The sequence below is a fragment of the Corvus hawaiiensis genome, chromosome 18, assembly GCF_020740725.1.
Source record: "Corvus hawaiiensis isolate bCorHaw1 chromosome 18, bCorHaw1.pri.cur, whole genome shotgun sequence".
NCBI lineage: Eukaryota > Metazoa > Chordata > Aves > Passeriformes > Corvidae > Corvus > Corvus hawaiiensis.
This window is the reverse complement of record NC_063230.1, coordinates 6,310,942-6,332,026: the sequence shown is the minus strand read 5'-3', so window position 1 is coordinate 6,332,026 and position 21,085 is coordinate 6,310,942. Positions and strand designations below refer to the sequence as shown.

Sequence of the window (21,085 nt, the reverse complement as noted above, 5' to 3'; positions counted from 1 at the left end):
GGAGTTTTCCCTGTTACAGTCTTGTGCCCTATCCTTTTCTTGCCTATGTTGTTTCCCTCCAGCATTCTGTACCAGAGGTAACAGCAGGTATTATTCAGTGTTCGATTGGTGTTAATGCAGACCGAAATGTCTGATGTCTAATATAGATGTCCTGGAGCCAGCTAGTGTCACTGCAAGCCATAAGTCTGTATTTGACACATGCCGTGGTATTTTTAGCTGCCCTGGCCGAAGGCTTAAAGCTGCCATGTAGCTGTGGCCTGCAACAACTCTCCAAGGGTTGCTTTTCCTTCAGCAGGAATGGTTCCAGCTCTGGCCTATTGTTTTGCAAAGCAAAATAAATGTATGCAGGCATTAGTAATACATTACTGAAAGCTGGGAATCTTGGACGAATGGGTTTTGGGGAAGGTGGTTGAATCTTGTGAAGATAGGAGCAAGGTTGTTTTATAGCAATGAAGCAATGTCTGTTTTCCTACTGTGACTGCTTGCTCTTCATTTGTTTTTCTATAGCACGGGTGTCTGGGCTGGTACTGGAGTCACAGGAATGGGAAGTCCTCTTGTGCAAGAGCTGTGAGCTCCCAGAGGCAAAACCAGGATCTGCCTCTTAAGCACCCACGCCCTCTCAGCCGGGCTGTTGTTTCTTTATCATTAAGGGATTAAGGGCAGTTACTGGGACAAGCCAGAGATCAGATGTAAGGTGGCAGAGCCTAGTTGAGACTTCACCCTGAAAGTGCCACCCCCATGTCCTATGAGTTAGGCACCGCCCTGATGAAGTTGCAGAGGGCAGGGCGCTGTCGCCCCGCCCCGGCCAGGGCGGGAGCAAGGTTGGCGGGGCGGGCCAGGACGGGCCGGGACAAGACCAGGCGCCGGCAGCCGCAGCAGCAGCAGCAGCAGCAGCAGCAGCAGCAGCAGCAGCAGCAGCGACAGGATGGGGCTGGAGCTGTACCTGGACCTGTTCTCGCAGCCCTGCCGGGCGCTCTACATCTTCGCCCGGAGCAACAACATCCCCTTCGAGTTCAAGCGGGTGCAGCTGGCTAAAGGTGAGCGGGGCCAGGGGGCGGCGGGGGGGCCCCTGTGCCCCAGGCGGTCCCAGCCCCTCGGTTAGCGGGTGCCCCGCTGCTCCCCGCGCCGGCACCCGGGTCCCTTGGCCACTCCCGGGGGAGATGCTTGATGCCAGCCCGCGGGTGGAAGCAAGTGGGTTACTCACCATCCCCATCAGTGCGAGATGCTGAGAGAGGGTGGGGTGGCCCTCCTGCTGCAGAGGGTTTCTGGTGCCTACACAGAAACAATACCTAATTCTTCAATGCAACCTTGTTTTTAAATACTGATTACAGTGCCTGTGCTCCTCCGCAGCAAACAGGACACTGTAAAGGCGTGTGATTATCTTTGAAATCGGCCCCACCCCAGCAGAAAATGTGTCTCTGAAAAAAGAGATGCTTTTCTAAGAAGTGCTCAGTACGTCCCAGGTCTGAGGCATTCCCGATTTAGATGGGAAACAAAAAGCTGCAGAGATGGGACGTTCACATATGGGCGAGGACAGCTTAGATGTGTGGTTCTTGTTCATTACTTCAACTTAGAAAAAATTTTTGTTCTGGTAAGCAGCAGCAGTTGCTGTAGAGCAACTCTTCTCTTGGCAGGGGTTAACACCCCCTTGGGAGGCTCCTCCTGCACCAGCTTGCTGAGCTGTCCCCATGTGTAGGTAGGGCAGGGCAGGGGTAAGGCTGCCCCTCTGGGGGCTCCATTGGCTCAAGCAGTTTGTGGTCAGGTTATTTTGAGAGGGTTGAGGACCAGCTTGTGAAGGCTGTGGAGCGAGACAATGCAGCTGCCAGTAATCTGAACACTGAGAAAGGAAGAAGGGAGGTGGTTTAGTTGGGTTAAAACCAACCGATAACTGGTAGGAGCCTGTCCAAAGGGTATCGTGTGTTTTCACCAAAGGAGGCCCAAAGATCTGTATCTTCTTTCTTTGTAATTGAAGCTGGTAAAAGCTATCCTTCAACCTTTCCAGAAATCTGCTGGATTTGAAATTAATGTATGGGGCATAAAAAGGCCTCAGTTAAGTAATGCTTAAAAACAATGAAAGATGAGAAGGCTCCTGGGGCTGGAATTGATAAAGGAACGAAAAAAGCTCCAACTTGAGACAAACCTCAGACATGCTGTGGTTGAGTTTTTGGGTGTTCCCCTGCACACCTTAGCTGTGCGCTGGTTGTACCTTACTGTGGCTTTCCTCCCACTTGTCTCATAGCAAAAATTTTTGCAATTGTTTGTAGCTGGGGGCTGGCTCATCTTGTGTCCTTCCCCTTCTTTCCCAATAAATTAACTGTTGTGGTGAGACACTGGAGCAAAAGAGAGGAGACTGGCAGGCAAGGAATGAGAGCACCAAAGAGAATGGAACAACTGAAGTGTAGGTATAGGGGAAGTGAGAGAAAGGAAAGTGAATTAAATCACAGATTCCAATGCTCTGTGCCCCTTGGCAACAGTGCCTGCTTTTGGCCTGTGAATTTAGGATGGGTGATTTGGGTGCATCTCATCCCATTCCTGCAGAGCACGTACCTCCCATGCCATGGGGAAGCTCTCCAAGTACCTGCACTGGTACCACAGTGCAGGAGGCCTCACTGCACTGGTACCCATCACTGCACAGTTTATAAGGACAAGGTGACAGAACTGATACTCAGAATTGAGGTGGTGGGTTAAATGTGATGCCCCAGAAAAGCTCTTGGGCCCCCAGTAGGGCAGGGGTCAATGAAAGGGGTAGAAAGAGTGAGAATGGATAGGAATCACATGACATTCAAAGGACACCTGAAGACCTGGAATCTGCACACTTCATCTTTTTGAAAGGGGTAGGGGAGATGGGCTGCAAGCCAAGTGACAGGGGAATAGTCACAAATCAGGTTTGCCAGGTACTAGAAAAGCTAAGTTTGCTTCCAGAGCATCTCTGGCACACAGATTCTCAGATGGCTCACATAGCAGGGCATGGCACAAGGTTAGTTACACATTAAAGAGGCTTGAATACCCAGGCAGCCACATGTGACTGAAGCGAGTGGCTGGAACAGGCTGTCACTAACAAGTCACATAAAACAAGGCTGCTGGGACTGGTTTCAGACATAAAGGAGTACACTGAGACCTCAGATGAACAAAGCACCTTCTCCTGTCAGATTCACTCTGCGTGCTTTTCAGGGAGGACCTACAAGGTAGCTTAAAAGCAACCTCAAATCCATATTTGCTCTGACAAAAGATACACAAAATGCACAGGAGCTAATTGAAAGATCTGTAATGAAGTACCCATGACTATATATGGAATCACAGGAATTTATTTTCATCTGTGGATTTTAAAAAGCAACTTGAATATAAATTGCATTATCTTCCAGAAAAAAAAAATTATCTGCTTTCTCACTGTCCTTGTTGTTCATATTTCTGATAGTGAGATCCTTTTCTTCCAAGGTGCTTGCTGCTCCCTCTGGGTTTGTACAGGACAGGTACCTCCAGGCACAAACTTGGAGTGGATAGAGCCCCAAGCTGTCAAGTGCTGTTGGTATGAAAGGACTCCTAACCATCCTGCCCTTGGTGAAGAGGTGGGTCTGGTATGCAGGCAATAAGCAAGTAAGCTGATACCATAGGACTATCCCCCTACTCGCCCTGCAGCACTTATTCATTGGTTGTAAACTTGATACAAAACTCTATTTGTACAATCAAAACCAACTTGAAGCTAGATGGCCCCCACAAACTGCTGAGGTGTTTACAAACAGGTCCTGAGTATCCCTGCAAAGTAAAACTTCTCATTTCCTTCCTCAGGGCAGCACAAGACAGAGGAGTTCCAGAAGGTGAATGTCCTGATGAAGGTGCCTGCACTAAGGGATGGTTCTTTCACCTTAGCAGAGAGGTGAGGTTCAAATAAACTCAATCCCCTACTGCAGTATTGTTTATCCCAATGCTTGGATTGCCAGTGTACTGCTGGGACTCCAGTCCAGGCAGTTTTTTGTCTCATTCCTATCCTATGTTCCACTTGTACAAACCTGTGTTTCAAGAAAACCTATCACATGTAAGCAGCTTGAACAGCATTAATAGTAGAAAAAGCTGCTGCTTGGAGCTCCTCTGCTACTTTGTAAGCAGTGTTTCTGAGCTTAAATACCTGTCCACGTGTCCTCCTGCTCTCTGCCTGCAGCTGGAGGCTGTAGGTCAGTGCAGGACATCTGACATAAAGCACCTGCTCCTGGATGGCCAGGCAACGTGAAGCTCAGATTTGGTATAAACTCATTCTGAAGCTTCTATTTGCTCAAAAATGTTGATGGGGTAACTGTGCCAGCAGACCACACCTGTCTCACTGGGCAATTATCTCATATCAGGTAATTGCTGTCCACAAGCAGCTGGTTAAGCCAGCACAAACTCTCTCCTGTGCTGTGCCCCGCTGAACTTCTGCCTGACTCCAATCAGGTTTGTGTGTCTGCTTGTCCAGCAGTGCAAAATTGGGGGGGGAAGAAAGGATGAGGTCCTTTAATCTCAGATGATCAGCTTACCAGTCTGTCTTGTTCTCTGGGCAGCATTGCAATCCTCCTGTATCTCGTCCAGAAATTCAAGACTCCTGATCACTGGTACCCATCTGACCTGCAAAAAAGGGCTAGGGTTGATGAATACCTGTCCTGGCAGCATGCCAACATCCGTGCAAAGGGAAGCAAGTTGTTCTTAACCAAGGTAAAACCATGACATGTCAAAACTTACGAGCTAAGAACTGTAAGTTAAATGGCCTGCCTGCCTGCCTGTGTGCAGGGCCTCTCTAAGCAAATGTACAAGCCAGATGACAGATAGGAACAAAACTGACTTGGCTGCTGAAGGGAGCCTAACTGAAGTGCCCTGGATCCTTCATGCTGCAGCCAAAGGTCCAGAGCAAACACATCCTGGGTGAGCAGCTCCCACTAGACACAGCTCAGTGCTGGCTGCTCGGCTTCATGGAGAATACCAACCTCCCTCTGGAAAACAAAACACAGTTGCTGGCAGATGATACAGTCTTCCCTTGAGAGGAGACTCTTGTGGTTGAATTTTCAGATTTCTAGGCAGCAGACAAGGAGAGGCAGGAAGTAATGACTGACATTTAATGTTAACCTGGCAAGGTTGATGAGCAGTTCTGGTTGTTCTAGTGCATGGCTGGTGAGGGATCCTCAGAAGGTGGCAGTGAGAGTGTGATGACTAGATTTGGAAGGAAACACATACACAGCTTGTTTCTTCTCCCTGCCAGGTGCTGTTGCCTCTCCTCACAGGCCAGCCACTTCCTCCAGAGAAACTGGAGTTTGCTACTGAGGAGCTGAACGTTGCCCTGAAGCAGTTTGAGGAAAAGTTCTTGCAAGACAAGCTCTTCATCGCAGGCAGCGAGATCTCCCTGGCAGACCTTGTAGCACTGGTGGAGCTCATGCAGGTGAGCATCAACCCCAGCACTGCTGGATATGTGAGTCAGGCTGTGGGCAGGCCAGGCCAAGGAGTGGCTGCTGCACCCCCACCGCTGTAATGGCAGATCTTCCGTGGGGTTAAGTCTTGTTCCTTTGTGACTTTGACCACAATTAAGTTTGCCAGGGAAGAACACCTACTTTGATGAAACAGTTCTTTCTATAGAAATATGGACCGAATTCATCAAGAAAGAAAGGTAAATTACAAACTAGGCAGGAAAGTACAGATATTTGGAAGAGCTGTGTTGGTATGCATGGACTTCCGTGTTCTGTGTTAGACCGTTCTTGGGTTAGCCATGGCAGAGCTCTTTGCTGCACGTCCCAAGGGACAGCAGCTGCTGAGGATGTCACCACTTACCTCCTATGACCTAAGAGCCAGAGATGAGCTCCACCTAACCTCATGACTGTCTGCTGCCTTGAGCCAGAAGCATATCCATCTTTCATTTGGTCCCATCCGTGGTAAATGCCATGTTTGCCTCACTCCTGGGTGCTGTGTCTGTCTCTGCAGCCTGTGTGTGCTGGTTACGACCTGTTTGAGGAGAGGCCAAAGTTAATGGAGTGGCGCAAGCGGGTGGAAGAAGCTGTGGGGAAGCAGCTTTTCCAGGAAGCCCACAAAGAGATCATGAACATTAAGAACATGACTGCTGATCAGTTTGCACCTGAGATGATGGAGAATTTCAAGCAGCAGCTCCTAAAGCAGGTCAGCCAGAATTAGAGGGTAATGCTCTAATAAAATGGATTATTTTCTGAAGGCTTTATTGTCGTCTTTCAGCATTTCTTCTAAAAATCATACAGAAACACCATTCCACAAAGTGCACTTCTCTTCATTCACAGCCTTTCTGCAACTTAGAAGGGAAGAAAAATACATCTTAGACTGCCATGAGCTGCTTTTCCCTCTTGTCCACTGCAGCATGGGAACTCTAGCCCTGTAGGCTTTTTTTTCATGCTCCAGCACCACTGGATCTGTTTCAGGGCTGAGGTGATTCAGTCTGTGTGGAAACAGGGGCAGCAGAGCTGCTCTCCCATCTCTGTTCTGAGTTTTCCAGGCCAGACCAAAGGTTTCCTGAGGGTATGGCAGAACTGGTGTGTCTGAAACAAGGAAAAATCATTGTAGTAGACGGTTTTCCCTTTGCAAAGTGAAAACAGTCTGCTGGAAGATTTTTGCTCTTTAGGACAGAGACAAGCCAGGACCCAGCCCCCGGTGGGAACCCTGCCAGGGCTCTGGAAACACCTGGCCACTAGATGCTGCTGCGTCACCTGGGAGAGCAAAGGGACACAGTGCCCAGATGCAGGGAGCTGTGCTAGTACCCAAGGAATGCCTCCAGCTTTTGGGAAGGACAGAATCAATAAAGCTCACCCAGAGACTCATGCTACACTCTACAAAGGACATCCTGCACAGTGGAAAAAAACCTGCTTTTCTTGGTCAAGCTGCTGCCAACCACACAGTCCCCTCTCCAAACTACATCAGTGCTCTGTCCCTTTCCCAGAGGGGTTTGTCAGCTCAACAGAAACCATTCTGACTGGGCTGTCAGACTGAGCGGTGTGGTGGCTGGGCTAGCACAGGTAGCAGAGGAAGCTGTGCTGGCCAGCCCTGATGAGCAGAGAGCTCGGTACATGAGCTGAGTAATGTCCCAAACATAGTTAATGCTCCACTGCTCTTCAGTCTCATCAGATCCTCCATAAAGCCAGTGGCTGTATTTGCCAGGTGTTGTAGCTCTGTTTGGATTTGGAAGCAAGTGGACATCGAGTCATCCTCCACACCTGTGCAGCACCCTTCATAACCTCTTGCCTGTGTCCCTTTGTGCCCCTCCTGCTTTTCTGTCCCTGTGACCTCCCATTTCCAAGTACAGGCCTCCATGAGGAGGGTTCCAGTGTGCAGAATTGTTTTTCTCCCCTCCTTGTTAAGCTGTGGTTGTATCTGGAAGTCTGTCTCTGCTGCTGGTTGCACCATCCACGACGAAAGCTGTGCAGTATGCTGGGTGTAAGATGTCAGTCATCTGAATGCAAGTCATTACAGTCCTCAGAAATGGTGAATGTAGCTGCTCAAAGTCTCACACATTCTTTCAGTTGGATCTACTGTTTTTGGGGAATGAGCCAGCTGGCTTTTCTGTTTGTTTCCTGAGTAAACCTGCCCTTTAGTTCAAAAGGCCACATGAACCACGGTTTGCAATGCACATGCCTGCAGGCTGGTCTCTTTACTTTCCATCCTTCCAACCTACAAGAAATCCTCAATGTCAGTGGTGAAAAGGAACATTTGCCCTCAAACTGTCGCTTTCAGTGCTGACGCATACAAAGATATTTGTCTTTTTACCTGATTTTTTATTGGTAAATTTGTTGGAAGGGCCTGTTGCATGCCAGTGAGTAAAGTCAATGACAGCAGCTCTCTTCTGGCCCTAAGAGTGCTTGCATGACTGGTGCTTGAGCAGCAATCCCTGACAACGCCATCCTGCTTCTGTTGCCAGCAGTGCTGAGCCTCAAGAGCTGTTTACATTGTACCACCAACCACTTCCTTCCCTCTAACTGCAGCTTTACCACAGTTACCAGCTGGGCTGCTCTACACACCTGCAATTAAAGAGGTACCTTCGCTGCCTCACTACGGCTGTCCAGCCTCGCTGCGCTCTGCTGTTGGCACCTTTGTACTTTCCCTGACTTTCAACTTTCCCTTTCTTGTAGAGAGCAAACTTCTACCAGAATCATAAATATTTCCCACCCCTTCTGTTCAAGTATAAGCAGAGCAGAGGAATAATCAAAACCAAGAGTCTATTTTGCAGGGTGCTAATCTTGACAGATCTCAAAATGGACTTAGGAGCAAAGCCTTTTGTGATACACATTTCCCAGCAGAATCTCCAGATAGGGCTGTTCTGCATGCAAACCATTGCACAAGCCGAGGCAAATAAAGTGTCCTTTTAAAACTTTTTTATTTATGATACTTGTAGCACAAGAGCTCTGCGTAAGAGTCTTGAGCCAATTTTCTGCTTGTTGGAATGAGGCACAAGTTCCTTAAATGTCACCCATTGTGCACTCCTGCAAGGACAGCTGCCTTCAAAACCAAGCTGCAACTATGTTCAGAGCTGGCTTTTTCGTGCTCCTCCACTGCTGTTTCACAAAGCATAAATACACTTGCCTCACTCCAGCCTGGTCATGGTGGCAAGAAGAGATTTTAAATTGTTTTTCCCATAGTTTCTGCCTGGCGTGTATGCAGTGACCCAGTGGCATTTTGGGCCCTTCTATTCCCACCGGACAAAGCACCTCCCTAGAGTAACTCCTTGGATGGCCACAGAGTTATAAAACAGATAAATCTGCCTTGTTTTTTGCTCTGAATTGTGGAGATAAGGCTGCTCATCCTTGTACTTTGCCTTTTTCTATCCCTCCACCTCTGCATTTTGCTCCTTTGTGTCATTGGATCTTGTCTGGTTCCAGTTCCCAAATTGTAAGCCCTAGGAGCTGCCTACCAAAACCCAACAGATTGTGCAAGAGTTTTGCTTGCTTTGGTACAAGGTCTGTTGATTGTCCACTCCCCTTTCACCCTGAAAATGGAGAGGGGTTACACCTGCACTGTCAGCTTAACCAAACATGTTCGATTCAATTTCCTCAATTCTTGCCAGGGCTATTTGGAAATAAGTGAGAACCTGTGATTTCTGGAATAAAATGAAGCTGTAACAAACAAAATAGGAGGAATGTTTAAAAAAACAGAAAAACATCCTGAGACTTTCTCTAAATGATTAAGAAATAAACTACAAAACTTAATGCATTTTTTCTGTCTTGTTCCTGTTTCCAAAATGCTGACAGAGGATATAAAGGCAGGAAAAATAGTCTTTGAGGTGATGGAGTCAAATGAAAATACAGTGCTAGAAACACTAGCCTGGAGCCAGGAATAATCAATCAAATGGCCTATAATACAACCAGATAAAAATACCTCTTTGGTTATGTGGGCTGTGCAGTGCAGTCAGCACATTGGAGAAAAAGTTAAGGAAGGAACATTTCCAGGAGGCACATGAAAATATCTTTGAAGTTCAGATAGGACTAATGGATCAACTGAACCATGAATAAAGGAGCAAAGTGAACCCACACTGCTAACATTGCTGCACACTGCTGAGATCAACACTCTTCTCGATATATCAGAGTAGGGACACGGAAGCACTTTGAAGCACAAAGACTTCTCAGACTATTACCTGTGCAGAGCCACTTTCATGCTCCTCTTCCCCACTCCCTTAACATTTAAGATTCCTTTGCACCGAAGGAGTTTGAACTCAAGCACCTGCCACAATACTCTATGAGCTGTGATCTCCAGCATATTGGTGCTGGATGCAGGTGCTCTAGAGGGTGAACTGTGCTGCAGGGGAAGTAAAGGGTGTGCACAGCCTCTCTTCCTGTTCTGGCTGAGAAACTGAAAAATTCTTACAGTGCTCTTCTAAATCTGAAAGTTCTAAACCCCTGGAAGTGTTCCAGTTTGTAATTTATCTAGTCCACAAGCTCCCAGCTCAGTACCCAAGCCTTTTCACAACCCTTTGCACAAGAAAAAGAGCAACCGATCCTCCAGTTTCCTCTCCCTGAGATTCCCACGGGTCTTTCCAAAGATTTCTGTGTGACATACAAGCTCTCTGGCACAACACTGATAGCAAGGTGTCAGCGCAGCTGAGGTGGGTTTGATTGGGGGTGACTTTGCCCTGAGTGGTTCAGCTGCTCTGTCTCCCAGAGTCCCAGAAGTCCCTGTACTCAGCCAGCACATCACCGTCCTGAATCACACAGCTGTGAAAGGCTGTGGGCTCAGTGCAAGGGCTTGAATTGAGTCTAAACTTCTTTAGTTCTCCTCCACTTGCATGAAAATCTGAAGTGACAAATACCAGGGAGAGAGGAAAGTCACTTCGAGTGAGTATGCAGACGTAATGCCCACACAGAAGTCCTCCGCACTTCACTGCCATTCAGATGTCACCTTGCAGCACTTGGCAGAGATTATGTGACCAAAGAATTATGTTCTGGACTGAAAACCATACTGAGGTCTGGCGGTGCATAATTAACACTGGCTTAGAGGACACTGTGCAAAGGCTCAGTCTGCAGCGTAGCACAACCCTGCAGAACTGTGTTACAAAACTCAGCATTTACCTTGTGAGAGTCATAGTGGGATGCTGTGGGTGAGAGTGGCTCCCGAGTCCCTGCGGTTCCAGCCAAGGCTCTGGAGGGGAGTGACAGCCTCCTCTCCCTTACTGCTTAGTTCCAGCCTCTCTTTTGAGGCTGGTCATTGACCGTTACTCGCAGTTTGTCACTACTCACATGTTACCTTCCCTTCCTGAAGGAAAATGAATAGACACGATGGCAGCCAGAGCGGGCCAGAGCCGCCTGACGCCGTGGGAAGGGGAACTCTGTAACCCCTGTCCCAACTCCAGCCGTGCCTCCCCGCCCCTGCCTCGGCCGAGGGGGCTCTCCTGGGGTCCTCCGGCACTCTGCAGTCCGCGCCCCGCAGGAGAGTGGCGTTCCGCGGTTTCCCTACGGCGCAGACCCCGCTCCCTCCGGCCCCCGCCCGGCGCGGCCCGGGGGAGGGACGGAGGGCGCTCCCGCCCGGCGCAGCTCGGCCCCCGCCGGCCCATGCAGGGCGGCTCCGGGCGCTCGGCGGCAGAGCCGCGGGAGCTCCTCGCAGGGCAGGCCGGGTCGGGATGGGGTTGGAGCTGTACCTGGACCTGCTCTCGCAGCCCTGCCGCTCCATCTACATCTTCGCCCGGAGCAACAACATTCCCTTCGAGTTTAAGCACGTGGAGCTGTTCAAAGGTGGGACGGGCGCGGCCGCCGCCGCGCTGCCCTGAGGCGGCGGGGCCGGGGCGGGCGCAGCCCGGCGGGGCGCGGGCTCAGCCCCTCTCTTGGCTCTTGGCAGACTCGGTGCTGGGGAAGAAGCCGGCGGCGGGGAGCGGCGCGGAGCAGCCCCGCGCAGGTGAGGGCAGAGCAGGGGACGGGAGGGTCCCCGCGCCGGACACCGGCCCTGCTCGGCCGAGCCTGTCCGCGGGAGGTGGCCCCGCGGCCGGGGAGGGACCGGACGGGCCCTCCGAGCGCTCGGCGCTGTAACGCGATCCCCGGGCGGGGGCCGGGCTGAGCCCGCCGCTGCGGCCCTGGACCTGGCGGGGGTCTGCTCTCACGGCCCCCGGGGGAACCCCTTCGCCTCCCGGCACAGGAGCAGCACCGCGTCCTTCAGTCCGGTGGGAGGGAAGGACGAGCTCTCAGGGTCACCCGACTGATGCTGAATCCCTGCGCTGCCCAGGGGCATTGAACGCCGTGGTTTGACCGTGCGGCTCCCGTTCCCGGAGCAGTCCCGTAGCTCTGTTGCATCTATTTTTGAGGTTCTCCAAGGAATGTTCCTCTAGCCATTTCAAGCAAATTAGTCACAGTGACAGCCGAGGAGTGCTCTGGGAATGCTGTACGTTGCAGAAACACTCAGCTGTTCAGGCTCGTCCAACTGTGTGACTATTGCCCAGTTAAATGTTGCGTTTTCCTAGTAAATTGTTACTTTTGTGCCTAAGGCGAAGCATATTACTTGGAAACCCTTGGCTGGGGAGATGATTAGGCAGGTACATGATTGGCAAATAGAGTGGGATTTTTCCCCTTCTATTTGCATAAAATCTTTTCCACTGCTCTTTTCACCCACCAATAAACCTCCTTCCCTGCACTATGACTTACGCTTAAGATTTCCTCATGTGTGCAGCCTGCCCTGCTTTTTGACTGTGTATACTCTGCTTGTTAAAGTTACACCTCAAAGCCTACCCTGCTTTTTGACTGTGTATACTCTGCTTGTTAAAGTTACACCTCAAAGCCTAGCAATACACACTGTGTGTGTATATAGCTATATATCTCCATCCATCCTTGGGGGTCATCAAGAACTAATTACCCCAGATACAACTGATGTTAAACAGAACGATAACTCAAGCCAGCATCACAGGAATGATAAAGATGGGTCGCCTAATACCACTAAACAAAAAGGCTGGCTCTGCTGGCTGGAAGAGAGGCACAAGCTTAAACTCTGCTAAACTGCAAATACAAATATTAGTCTCTATTTTCATACAATAAACAGTGGATCCTAATGAAGCAGCCTGGAGTTAGTGTTCACACCAAGGCATTTACCAGTTCACAGCTCAGTCACAGAGTCTCAGCACAGGTCTTTTGTGTCTATGTGCAAAGACCCTGTACAAACCAAAATAAATGATGCCATCCCCGGGCTGTGGTGCACGCTGTCTAACTGACACTGACCTACTGTCCAACCTGCTATAATGACATGTTTGCCCCATCAGGGAACAAATATGCTCAGTATTCCTGCTAGGATTTCTGTATGATGAAAGCTGTCTGAAATCTGATTCAGGCTGCCCTCACCCACTGCTTGCTTCTCATATCCTTTTTTCTTAGTTTCCTGCTGTCCTGGATAATAAACACAGACAGCAGGACAACCAAATAGCTGGGTCTGACAAGGGACTGCTTGTTAGCTGTAAGCATTACTGACTGGCAACTTTCTACTGCATTTTTCCAAAGACCAACTGAACACTACAGATCTCACCAGAGCTGGGTGTGTGATGACCACTGGCCTTTGGAGACCTTCTAAAAGCATAAAACAAAGCACCTTCCCTGAGCAACTCCTTGCATGACAGTAGATTTACAAATATTTGCCTTGCTGTTTCTGTGATACAATTCATGGGGGTGAGGCATACAGTACTTTGCCCACTGGCTTGATTTTTGGACATTTTTATTTTTAGACTCAATTTTCTCAATTATTACACTCAACTTGCGCTTTTTGTCAGGCTATTATTTTTAAGAAGCCCTACCTAGGGCTTCCTGCCTCTCTTGACAGTGTTGCCTGGTTCTGCTGTGCAGATGGAACCTCTTACCCAGCTAAGGTGGAAGCCATCATCACAGCAGGTAGCCAGAGACTTTTCCTAATGAAATGGAAGATGTGGGTTTGAATCCCTTCAAATAGCAGATAAATGTAAACCCTAGTCTCTGATGAAGCTACTTACACTGGAATTTTTAGAAAACCCACTTCTCAAAGAAGAAATAAGGTAGAGGCTAGTCAGCTAGAAAGGAGAACAAGTGGTAATGTATGCTCTGCTTGAATTAACTCATTATATGAAATCGATATAACGGAAAGCAGTCTGTAATTGTAATGCAGCAACCTGCCTTCTCTGACCCCGTCTCAAACCAGCTGCAAATAAACTTTTTTGTCCAGAGACTGGTTTTATTTCCTGGAGACTATTTCCTACTGCACATTTGTCCAGTAATGTAGACACTGCTGCTGCTTCCTCAATGGGTAAAAATAGTTCTTAGAGATGGAGATCACTGTAAGTTAATGATCCTTTTTCTTGTCTTTTTTTGAACAAAGTGATTTTTGTACAAGACCTCCTGCTGGTCACGCTGATTTGATCAGGATTTGCACCTTATTTGTCATGTCTCCTTCTCAGTAGCACTTAAAACAAGCAAAGCAAACAAATTCCTCATAGCTTTTCTTACTCGGGTGTTCCTGGGCTGTTGTGCAATTCCCTGGCATTTAACTGCTGAGTGGCATGTCCTGTGCCAGCAGTGGGAAACTGAAAGCCTGAAAGCCTGATTAGATAGTCAGCTGTTAATTCCTCCAAGGGACTGTGGAGTTTAAATTCTTACAGAATGGTGTCTTCCTCCTGTGTTTTCCTTTTAGAAGTAGGTTGACATGCAGAGCCAGGAATAACACAGAGTCAGGAGTAGTGCAGTGTCTGAGCTTCCCTGCCCCTAGCGAATGTCCACTCTGTCAGTAAGTTTTGCAAGTATCCTGGTACCTGAGCCAGCAAGAGAACTCCTGTATAGAAATATAAACTGCTCCATGCCATGTGCCCAGCCTGAGCTGACTGCCCTCTGCCATTTCATTACCTTTCGATTGTGAGCTACGACCATATTGGGAAAACCTCACACAGTTCACTGATCATCCAGTTGGCTGCAGGTATTTCATTTATCAGGCACTGGCAGATACACTTCTAACCTCAGACTTGTCTGTTCATGTTCTTAGGGCCATCAAATAGTGAAGGTGCTGGCAAAGTGAGCCTCTTGAAGAAAGTACCAGCACTGAAGGACGGAGACTTCACCCTTGCAGAATGGTAAGAACTCAGTCCTTAGACTTCCTTGTGTAACAGCAATCTGTGCTGCATTCAGAAGATGTCATTCCTGTGGAATATTTAAGGATCACAGAATATATGAGCATGCTGGTTATTTTTAATAGTATAACCTCATTTGATCTCTTTCCACTTTCTGTTTGAATTATCTTTCAGAATGTAAACAACTCAACTGACTTAGCTGCTTCATCTCATCCTGAATGCACTTACCTCAAAATGGGATTATAAACATTTCTGGGAGATGTTGAAAGCTTATAAAAATCCTTTCAACCCTAGGAAAGGAAATCCCTTTTACTCTAGGAAAGAATTCTGTTTATCTGAATTAGTGTCTTGGGGTGACTGTACAATTAGCCATAAAGGCTGAGTGAACATCTACACAGATAAAATTTAGGCTTTACATTAAAAGATTAATATGGAGACTGGTTAATGATGTCATAATACTGAAACAATTGAACTATAGTAGTATCAGGTAAAGGTGTCTGCATTTTCTTCCATTTTGTCAGCACATTTTCTGTGGCATCTTTTTTTTGTAGTAATAGCCTAAGTATTGTTGCAGATGACTAAGATATTTTTCCCTCTGACTTCTGCCAGTTAGTGAAAGTATAAATATCTGGACAAACACAAAAAAGATTCTGTCGGGTTTCCTTGCTGAGATTTCCACTGACTTCAGTGGAAGCTGCATGCTGGAGACAGACCTGATGAAAAGGCAGCATAACCTATCAAAGAGTTTCATTTAGTACACAAGCACGGAAACAGCACAGGTCTCAGAGAGATGGGTCAGAACAGTCAAGGAGCAAGTGGAGTTACCATCACTGATAGATGATCATGGAGGTTTATTGTTTGTTTACCCCAGTACTGTCCAGCAAGCATGATGGTGGACGGGAACAGTGCTGTGATTTTCCAGCAGGTTAAAGTTTTCATGGAAGCTAAGGTGACTAAGGGCCACTGATATCAACATGAATTAGATGCCTTTATAAGAGATGCCTCCACTGGAAATCCTGATCTGAATGCTTTTTAGTGGCAGCAGCAAGCTGAGAAGAGGCAGGAAAGGGAGCTTAGGCAAAAGTATTCTGCATCATAATTGCCTGCCCCCTTTCTTGTCTCCTGTTGATGCATGAGCAGCACTGCCATTCTGCTGTATCTGAGTCGAAAGTACAACACTCCCGACCACTGGTACCCCTCAGACATACAAAAACGGGCCCGGGTAGATGAGTACCTCTCCTGGCACCATGCTAACATCCGGGCTAATGCTCCTAAGACCATGTGGATCAAGGTAAGGAGACAACGTAAAAATGTGAGTAAAGTAATGTTTTCCTGTGAGAATACTGAGCATTTTAAAAGCCCCAATTCAGAGACCGTTTGTCATGCTGAAACAACAAACGTGGGCCATTCCTAGCTGAAAGGAGCTGTGGGCGAGGGAGCTGTTCCAAACTGATCAACGTCAGGATTTGGCAAAAGCAGCATTGGCCATTTCAGTTTTTTCCCTTAAAGAAGGTCTGGTACAGAAGATCTCAAACCCAACAGACTTCCACTGCCTGGATTTGTGAGCCAATATGTAACAGTGTTGCTTCCAAGGGCCTCTCCTCCACTGCACAGCTGTGCAGAGTGTGCACATAGGCAAAGTCTGGCTTTGGTGATCATGTGTTTTATTGCTGGAAGCAGAAAGACTTGCATTCTTCATACAAGTCCCTGCAGCCACATTAGTGTGGAAATCCAGAAGGAGCCTTCTGATTCCAGCACACTTATGTGCTTCTCTGAAATAGGCTCAGGGACAGAGAGGAGAGACACTGAGAGGCAGATTTTCTTTACTCAGTGTAGTCAGGTCAATTAACATTTAGGCAAAATTAACTGATTAACCCTGAGCCAGAAAATCATTTAGTATTAGATGATATTTTGCTGGACACCTATTTCCAGCCAACTCACCAGACAGTTAATGCAACTATCCTTAGAGAGACCTAGGTGCAAATATAGTCCTGCAAGGACAACTGTGGTATGGAATTTCAGATGAAATCAGGGTTGCTAGTAAACAAGTAAGAACTTCATTCCTTCATTGTAAAATTTGCCCTTCTTTGTGCCTAACAAAGCGTATCAGGACTCATTCATCTTCTTGAATTTATTGGTATTTGATTTTTTGGCTATAGAGTGCAGAGAAGCAATTCAAATATGAGTCAGATTCATACAAGAAGCAGTTTCTTCCAGCCTCTGCAGGCTGTCACTGCAGTGCTCCAAGGGAAGGAAATCCAGATAATTGCTGCTGATGATGATTAGATAACCCAGATGCAGAAAAGGTCCTCAGAATAACTGTAAATATGGAAATATATAAAGCCACCACGTAAGAGAAGCATACTAGCTAGAAATGGGAGAAGACAGACTGCCCTGAGATAAGGAAAAGGAAGAAGATGCTGTTTCAAGTGATTTTACCCAAAAATCCCGTCATGCATAATTGGAATCACTTAGGAATACAACTGGCCATGAATTTTCTGATGAAATAGATTCCACATGTGTTTGGCCAAAATCCTGGCTTGGATTAAGCAATCCCAACTTGAATTGTTGAATATACTAGCAGTAAGTAGAAATTCAGTCCACTTGCACTGACTGAAATTTGTATCTTTAATTCTGATTTTCTAAATAAACTATACTTCTTTAGCTGTGGAAGGTGAAGGCAGCATGGCTGTGAAACGCTGCAGGCTCCAGTGGTGCATACACCTCTGTCACTGGTGAAAAATGTTGTGGAAAGGCAACTACCCCCAGTGCCAGCAAGTTTGTGTAGACACAAGGACTGCAGTTATGTGATTGCTCTGGAAAAATTTCTAGTGGTTTAAAGAATGATGCCTGGCAGGCCACAGAAAGGGTCATGTAAAAATGGTGTTGGCCACTGCCAGCCTTGCTGGCTGCTGTCACACAGAGGAAGCCATTTCTGTCTCTCCAGCCAGTGTTGATGCGTTCTAGTCCTTCCGATGCTCCTGCCACAGCCACCACCGTTCCCTCCTCTCCATCACTCTGTGGGACAGGCAGCTGCCTTCAGCACCCAGTTCCACAGCAGGGTGGCTGGCAGGGGTGGCTGGTGGGCAGCTGCTGGTGAAACAGAGGATGTAGCAGGGGTGACTGTGGCAGAGATTTGTCTTCCCTGGAGCTGTTGCCCATTTTTCTTTTGTATCCCAACAGGGTGGAGTGGGAGGGCACAGCTGCCAGGCACAAAATAAGATGAGGATCCTTCATTTTGTTCCACATATTGCTGCTGATTAGCTGGAGGCCACTACCGTGGCAGGTCAGCTGCTTAGGACTGCTTGTGTGCTCTCTGTCCAGGAGCTCCTTGGAGCTGCTGCAGTCCATGAAGCTGTGCCATCCCCTTGTGCAGCTTTATTGCAGGTCACTGACAATCATGGGGTATAACTTAAGTTACGACTACCAGAGAAGATGGTCATCTGTTCTGTTATGTCCCTTCTCTCCTCAGGTGTTGATTCCCCTCTTCACAGGGCAGCCACTGCCTTCTGAGAAGCTCCAGGAGGTTATGGAGGGGCTGTCCACTTCCCTGAAGCAATTTGAGGAGAGGTTTCTGCAGGACAAAGCTTTTATCATTGGGAATGAGATCTCCCTGGCAGATCTTGTGGCCATTGTGGAACTGATGCAAGTGAGTGCTGGAGCATGCTAAGGAATGTCAGCACAAGGGAAAACAGATGCTGCTGGGCAGGGAGGGTGCAGCATGTGGTAACACTTCACTAGAAGGAGAAGTGAGAGCATATCTCAGCAGAACTGGCCTAAGACAATGGGGAGAGTGGGAGTGGGTTCAGAACAGCAGTGAAAATCAAAAAAAAAGCTAGCTGCAACAGATCTCTTTTGTTTCTCATCTCTAGCAATACCTCTTCTTCATTTTTTATAATGACTTTTATTTTTAACCTCCAGAGAAGGAGGTAGTATATGTAAGTGAGAAGCAATAGCAGACAGGTCTGATGAAATGAGAAAACCGTATAGGAATATTTCTGTCATTCAAGAATATGGTACTTGCCCATGCCGTGTCTGGAAGATGAAAGAATTTATCTCAGACAAAGGTAATCAAATTAAGTCTGTGACAAACTGATGGTTCTCTGCCAGCCCACCAGGGCCTGGATCCTGCAGCCCAGCAGTGATTTCTTTCTCCCGGTTCAGTGTCCAAGGGACTGAAAAACAGCAGTTCTGCTTCTCTACATTGTGTTCCAGAGAGTGGCACAGGCAGAAAGTAGAAGGGGGTAGATTATGTCAGTTAGGACACTGGTTCAGTTAAACACTTAACATTTTGTGCTGGGTGTTGCTGTGTAATGCAGCACTCTGTACTGCACACTGGGCAGTGGTCCCTGGAACTGCCAGCCCACCACATCTTCAGTGTTGTGGCTGAAAATCACTCACTGAACGTGGTCATCTATGCTGCACTTCATAGCTATTCCAGGAATTGACTTGTAAATGCTCTTTAAAATACAGGTTAGCTTTTGTGTCCCCCAGATAGGTACACCCGACCAGAGGAGATTTCCCTCCTTCCTACTGCTCCTGTATGAGCGCTTCCTCTTTACCTGTACCTGCAAGTACACTTTTAGTGCCTGTTGTCTCAGTTAAGAAGTGACTGCCCCAAGCCTCACTGTTGCTCTCTTCCCTTTCTGCAGCCTGTTGGAGTTGGTTGTGACATCTTTGAAGACAGACCCAGGCTGAGGGAGTGGCGCAGGCGGGTGGAGGATGCGGTGGGGAAAGAGCTTTTTTTCCAAGCCCATGAGATGATCCTCAATATCAAAGAACTGAGCAATATTCAAATCGATCCACAGCTGAAAGAGCAACTGGCACCTGTGTTGATGAAGATGTTGAAATGAATTAACCTATTTTAGCATTTTTCCTGCCTTTTTTTTCCTTTTTAACTTCTCTGACATCCATTTCTACATGTAACTGGAAAGAGCACTGTAATTCTAACACAGAAATTGCAGAATGTTTCCCCCCTGGCCAGGTCTTTCTTGTATCCTTGGGGGTGGAAGCTGGGGAAAGTTTGACCTAAAACATTAAATTTATACAGAAGGCTGAGGCCCTACAGGTCACTTAACGTGCATCTGGATTTTATTTCAGTGTCAGTCTTCTCAGAGATGGTAGAGACAAGAACAGTATTGCCTGACAGAATTCAAGCCAGCCTATAAACTGGGAACATTAAAGAACTGAATAGGATGAGGGTCATAGTTTTCATGAGATTTTAACATTTGTACTGCAAAGTGTGTCTGATTCTCATCATCCCAGCATGTGTCTGCACAGATGAGCACAAAACTACTTCACAAAAGTGAAAAAAAGAAATTTTAAAAGTTTCTTATTGTTGAGACATCCTGCTTGGCTGTCCATGTACATTCCACACTTCCATTTGCCTTGAAGTTCCTTTGAGAAATTTCTTTGTATTCATCTACAACTGTGAATCTTTATAATTCTTCAGTTTAACCACTGCTTTTGATTTCTGAAACCCTGGGTTCTGTTGGTGCTCTGACTACCAGTACATGTGTGGCAGCAGCTGTTCTTGGAGATTTGTGCTGCTGGTGGCCACAGCCTTGGAATAATTGCCTACCTAAATACTGTGCTGATATTATATAGGAAGTACCCTGAAAGAATACATTCACAGTGTTTTCTTGAAAGAGAATATAACAGCACACAAATCGGGGTTTTTTCTATGGTAATACTGTAATAGCAATCCACATTTCTCCTAGAAAATGCAGGGAGGGAATAAATGCAGATATACTCTTCTGAGACTGTTTTGGATGGAAGTTCACCAAGTAAGTCACCCTGCACAGCTGAAGTAATAGGAGAGATTTTGTGGCATTGAGCAACACATGCATCACAATAAAAGGGCAAAGAGTTGTTTTGGAGCTTTTGGGCTCTTCTCTTGGCTGTTTGTTTCTGCACAGTTATAGCTCAAATAGAAAATCCTTTTGTATTGCAGCACAATTTATGAGGTAAAACTGAGCAAATCCAACCATTTCCGGTTTTTTCAGTTGAAAATAACAAATTGTACAAGATGCAGAAACTGGCAGAATATATCTGTATATTTCCATTCATGAGTAGTTGTTGCCCTTACCCTAAAATCCTTGCCAAAAAACTCTTCATGTAAAGACTAAAACAAAATGAGTAATGGAACTCAGGAATTGCTTCTCTCACTAATCAAATAACTGCCTTCCCCTCCCCGTTACTACCAGGTCTTGGGTAGTGACAATTTTTGCTGGCAAGTTCTAAAAAAACCTGTTGTTTTCTTACGGTGTTTTTCACCAAGGTTTCAGTTCTAGATACTATTCTATCCTAGAAATCTTTCCCCAGCCTTATTCCTGGCTGGTTTTTGCACATGACTCTTTGTGCCACTATTGTCTTCATTAGCAGCAGTGAAGGCCAAGCAATTCCCTAAGCAAAGAAATGAGCAATTTCATCAGTTTTCATTAGCATTGTCTAAACTGTAGAAAACCAAGGTGTCACATTACACAAGGCAAATTTTCCTAACAGTTTTGTGGCTTAAATGATGACCTTTTAATCTAGCTGGTTCATAACCCTTTGCTGTAAATG

At 47.0% G+C, this 21,085-nt stretch overlaps 2 protein-coding genes across 2 annotated transcripts; both read left to right on the top strand.

The window, feature by feature from the left end:
• Positions 1–903: 903 nt before the first annotated feature.
• GSTT2B (glutathione S-transferase theta 2B) lies at positions 904–6,180 on the top strand. The gene is made up of 5 exons (XM_048322468.1): positions 904–1,037; positions 3,787–3,874; positions 4,533–4,683; positions 5,225–5,401; positions 5,938–6,180. Exons 1-5 carry the CDS (start codon positions 926–928, stop codon positions 6,142–6,144), a joined length of 735 nt encoding a protein of 244 aa, XP_048178425.1. The 5' UTR covers positions 904–925; the 3' UTR covers positions 6,145–6,180.
• A 4,822-nt stretch (positions 6,181–11,002) lies between these two features.
• Positions 11,003–20,400, top strand: LOC125335343 (glutathione S-transferase theta-1). Its single transcript, XM_048322896.1, has 6 exons — positions 11,003–11,192; positions 11,296–11,352; positions 14,437–14,524; positions 15,662–15,812; positions 17,994–18,170; positions 19,174–20,400. The coding sequence occupies exons 1-6, from the start codon at positions 11,081–11,083 to the stop codon at positions 19,372–19,374; spliced, it is 786 nt and encodes a 261-aa protein (XP_048178853.1). The 5' UTR covers positions 11,003–11,080; the 3' UTR covers positions 19,375–20,400.
• The last annotated feature ends 685 nt before the right edge of the window (positions 20,401–21,085 follow it).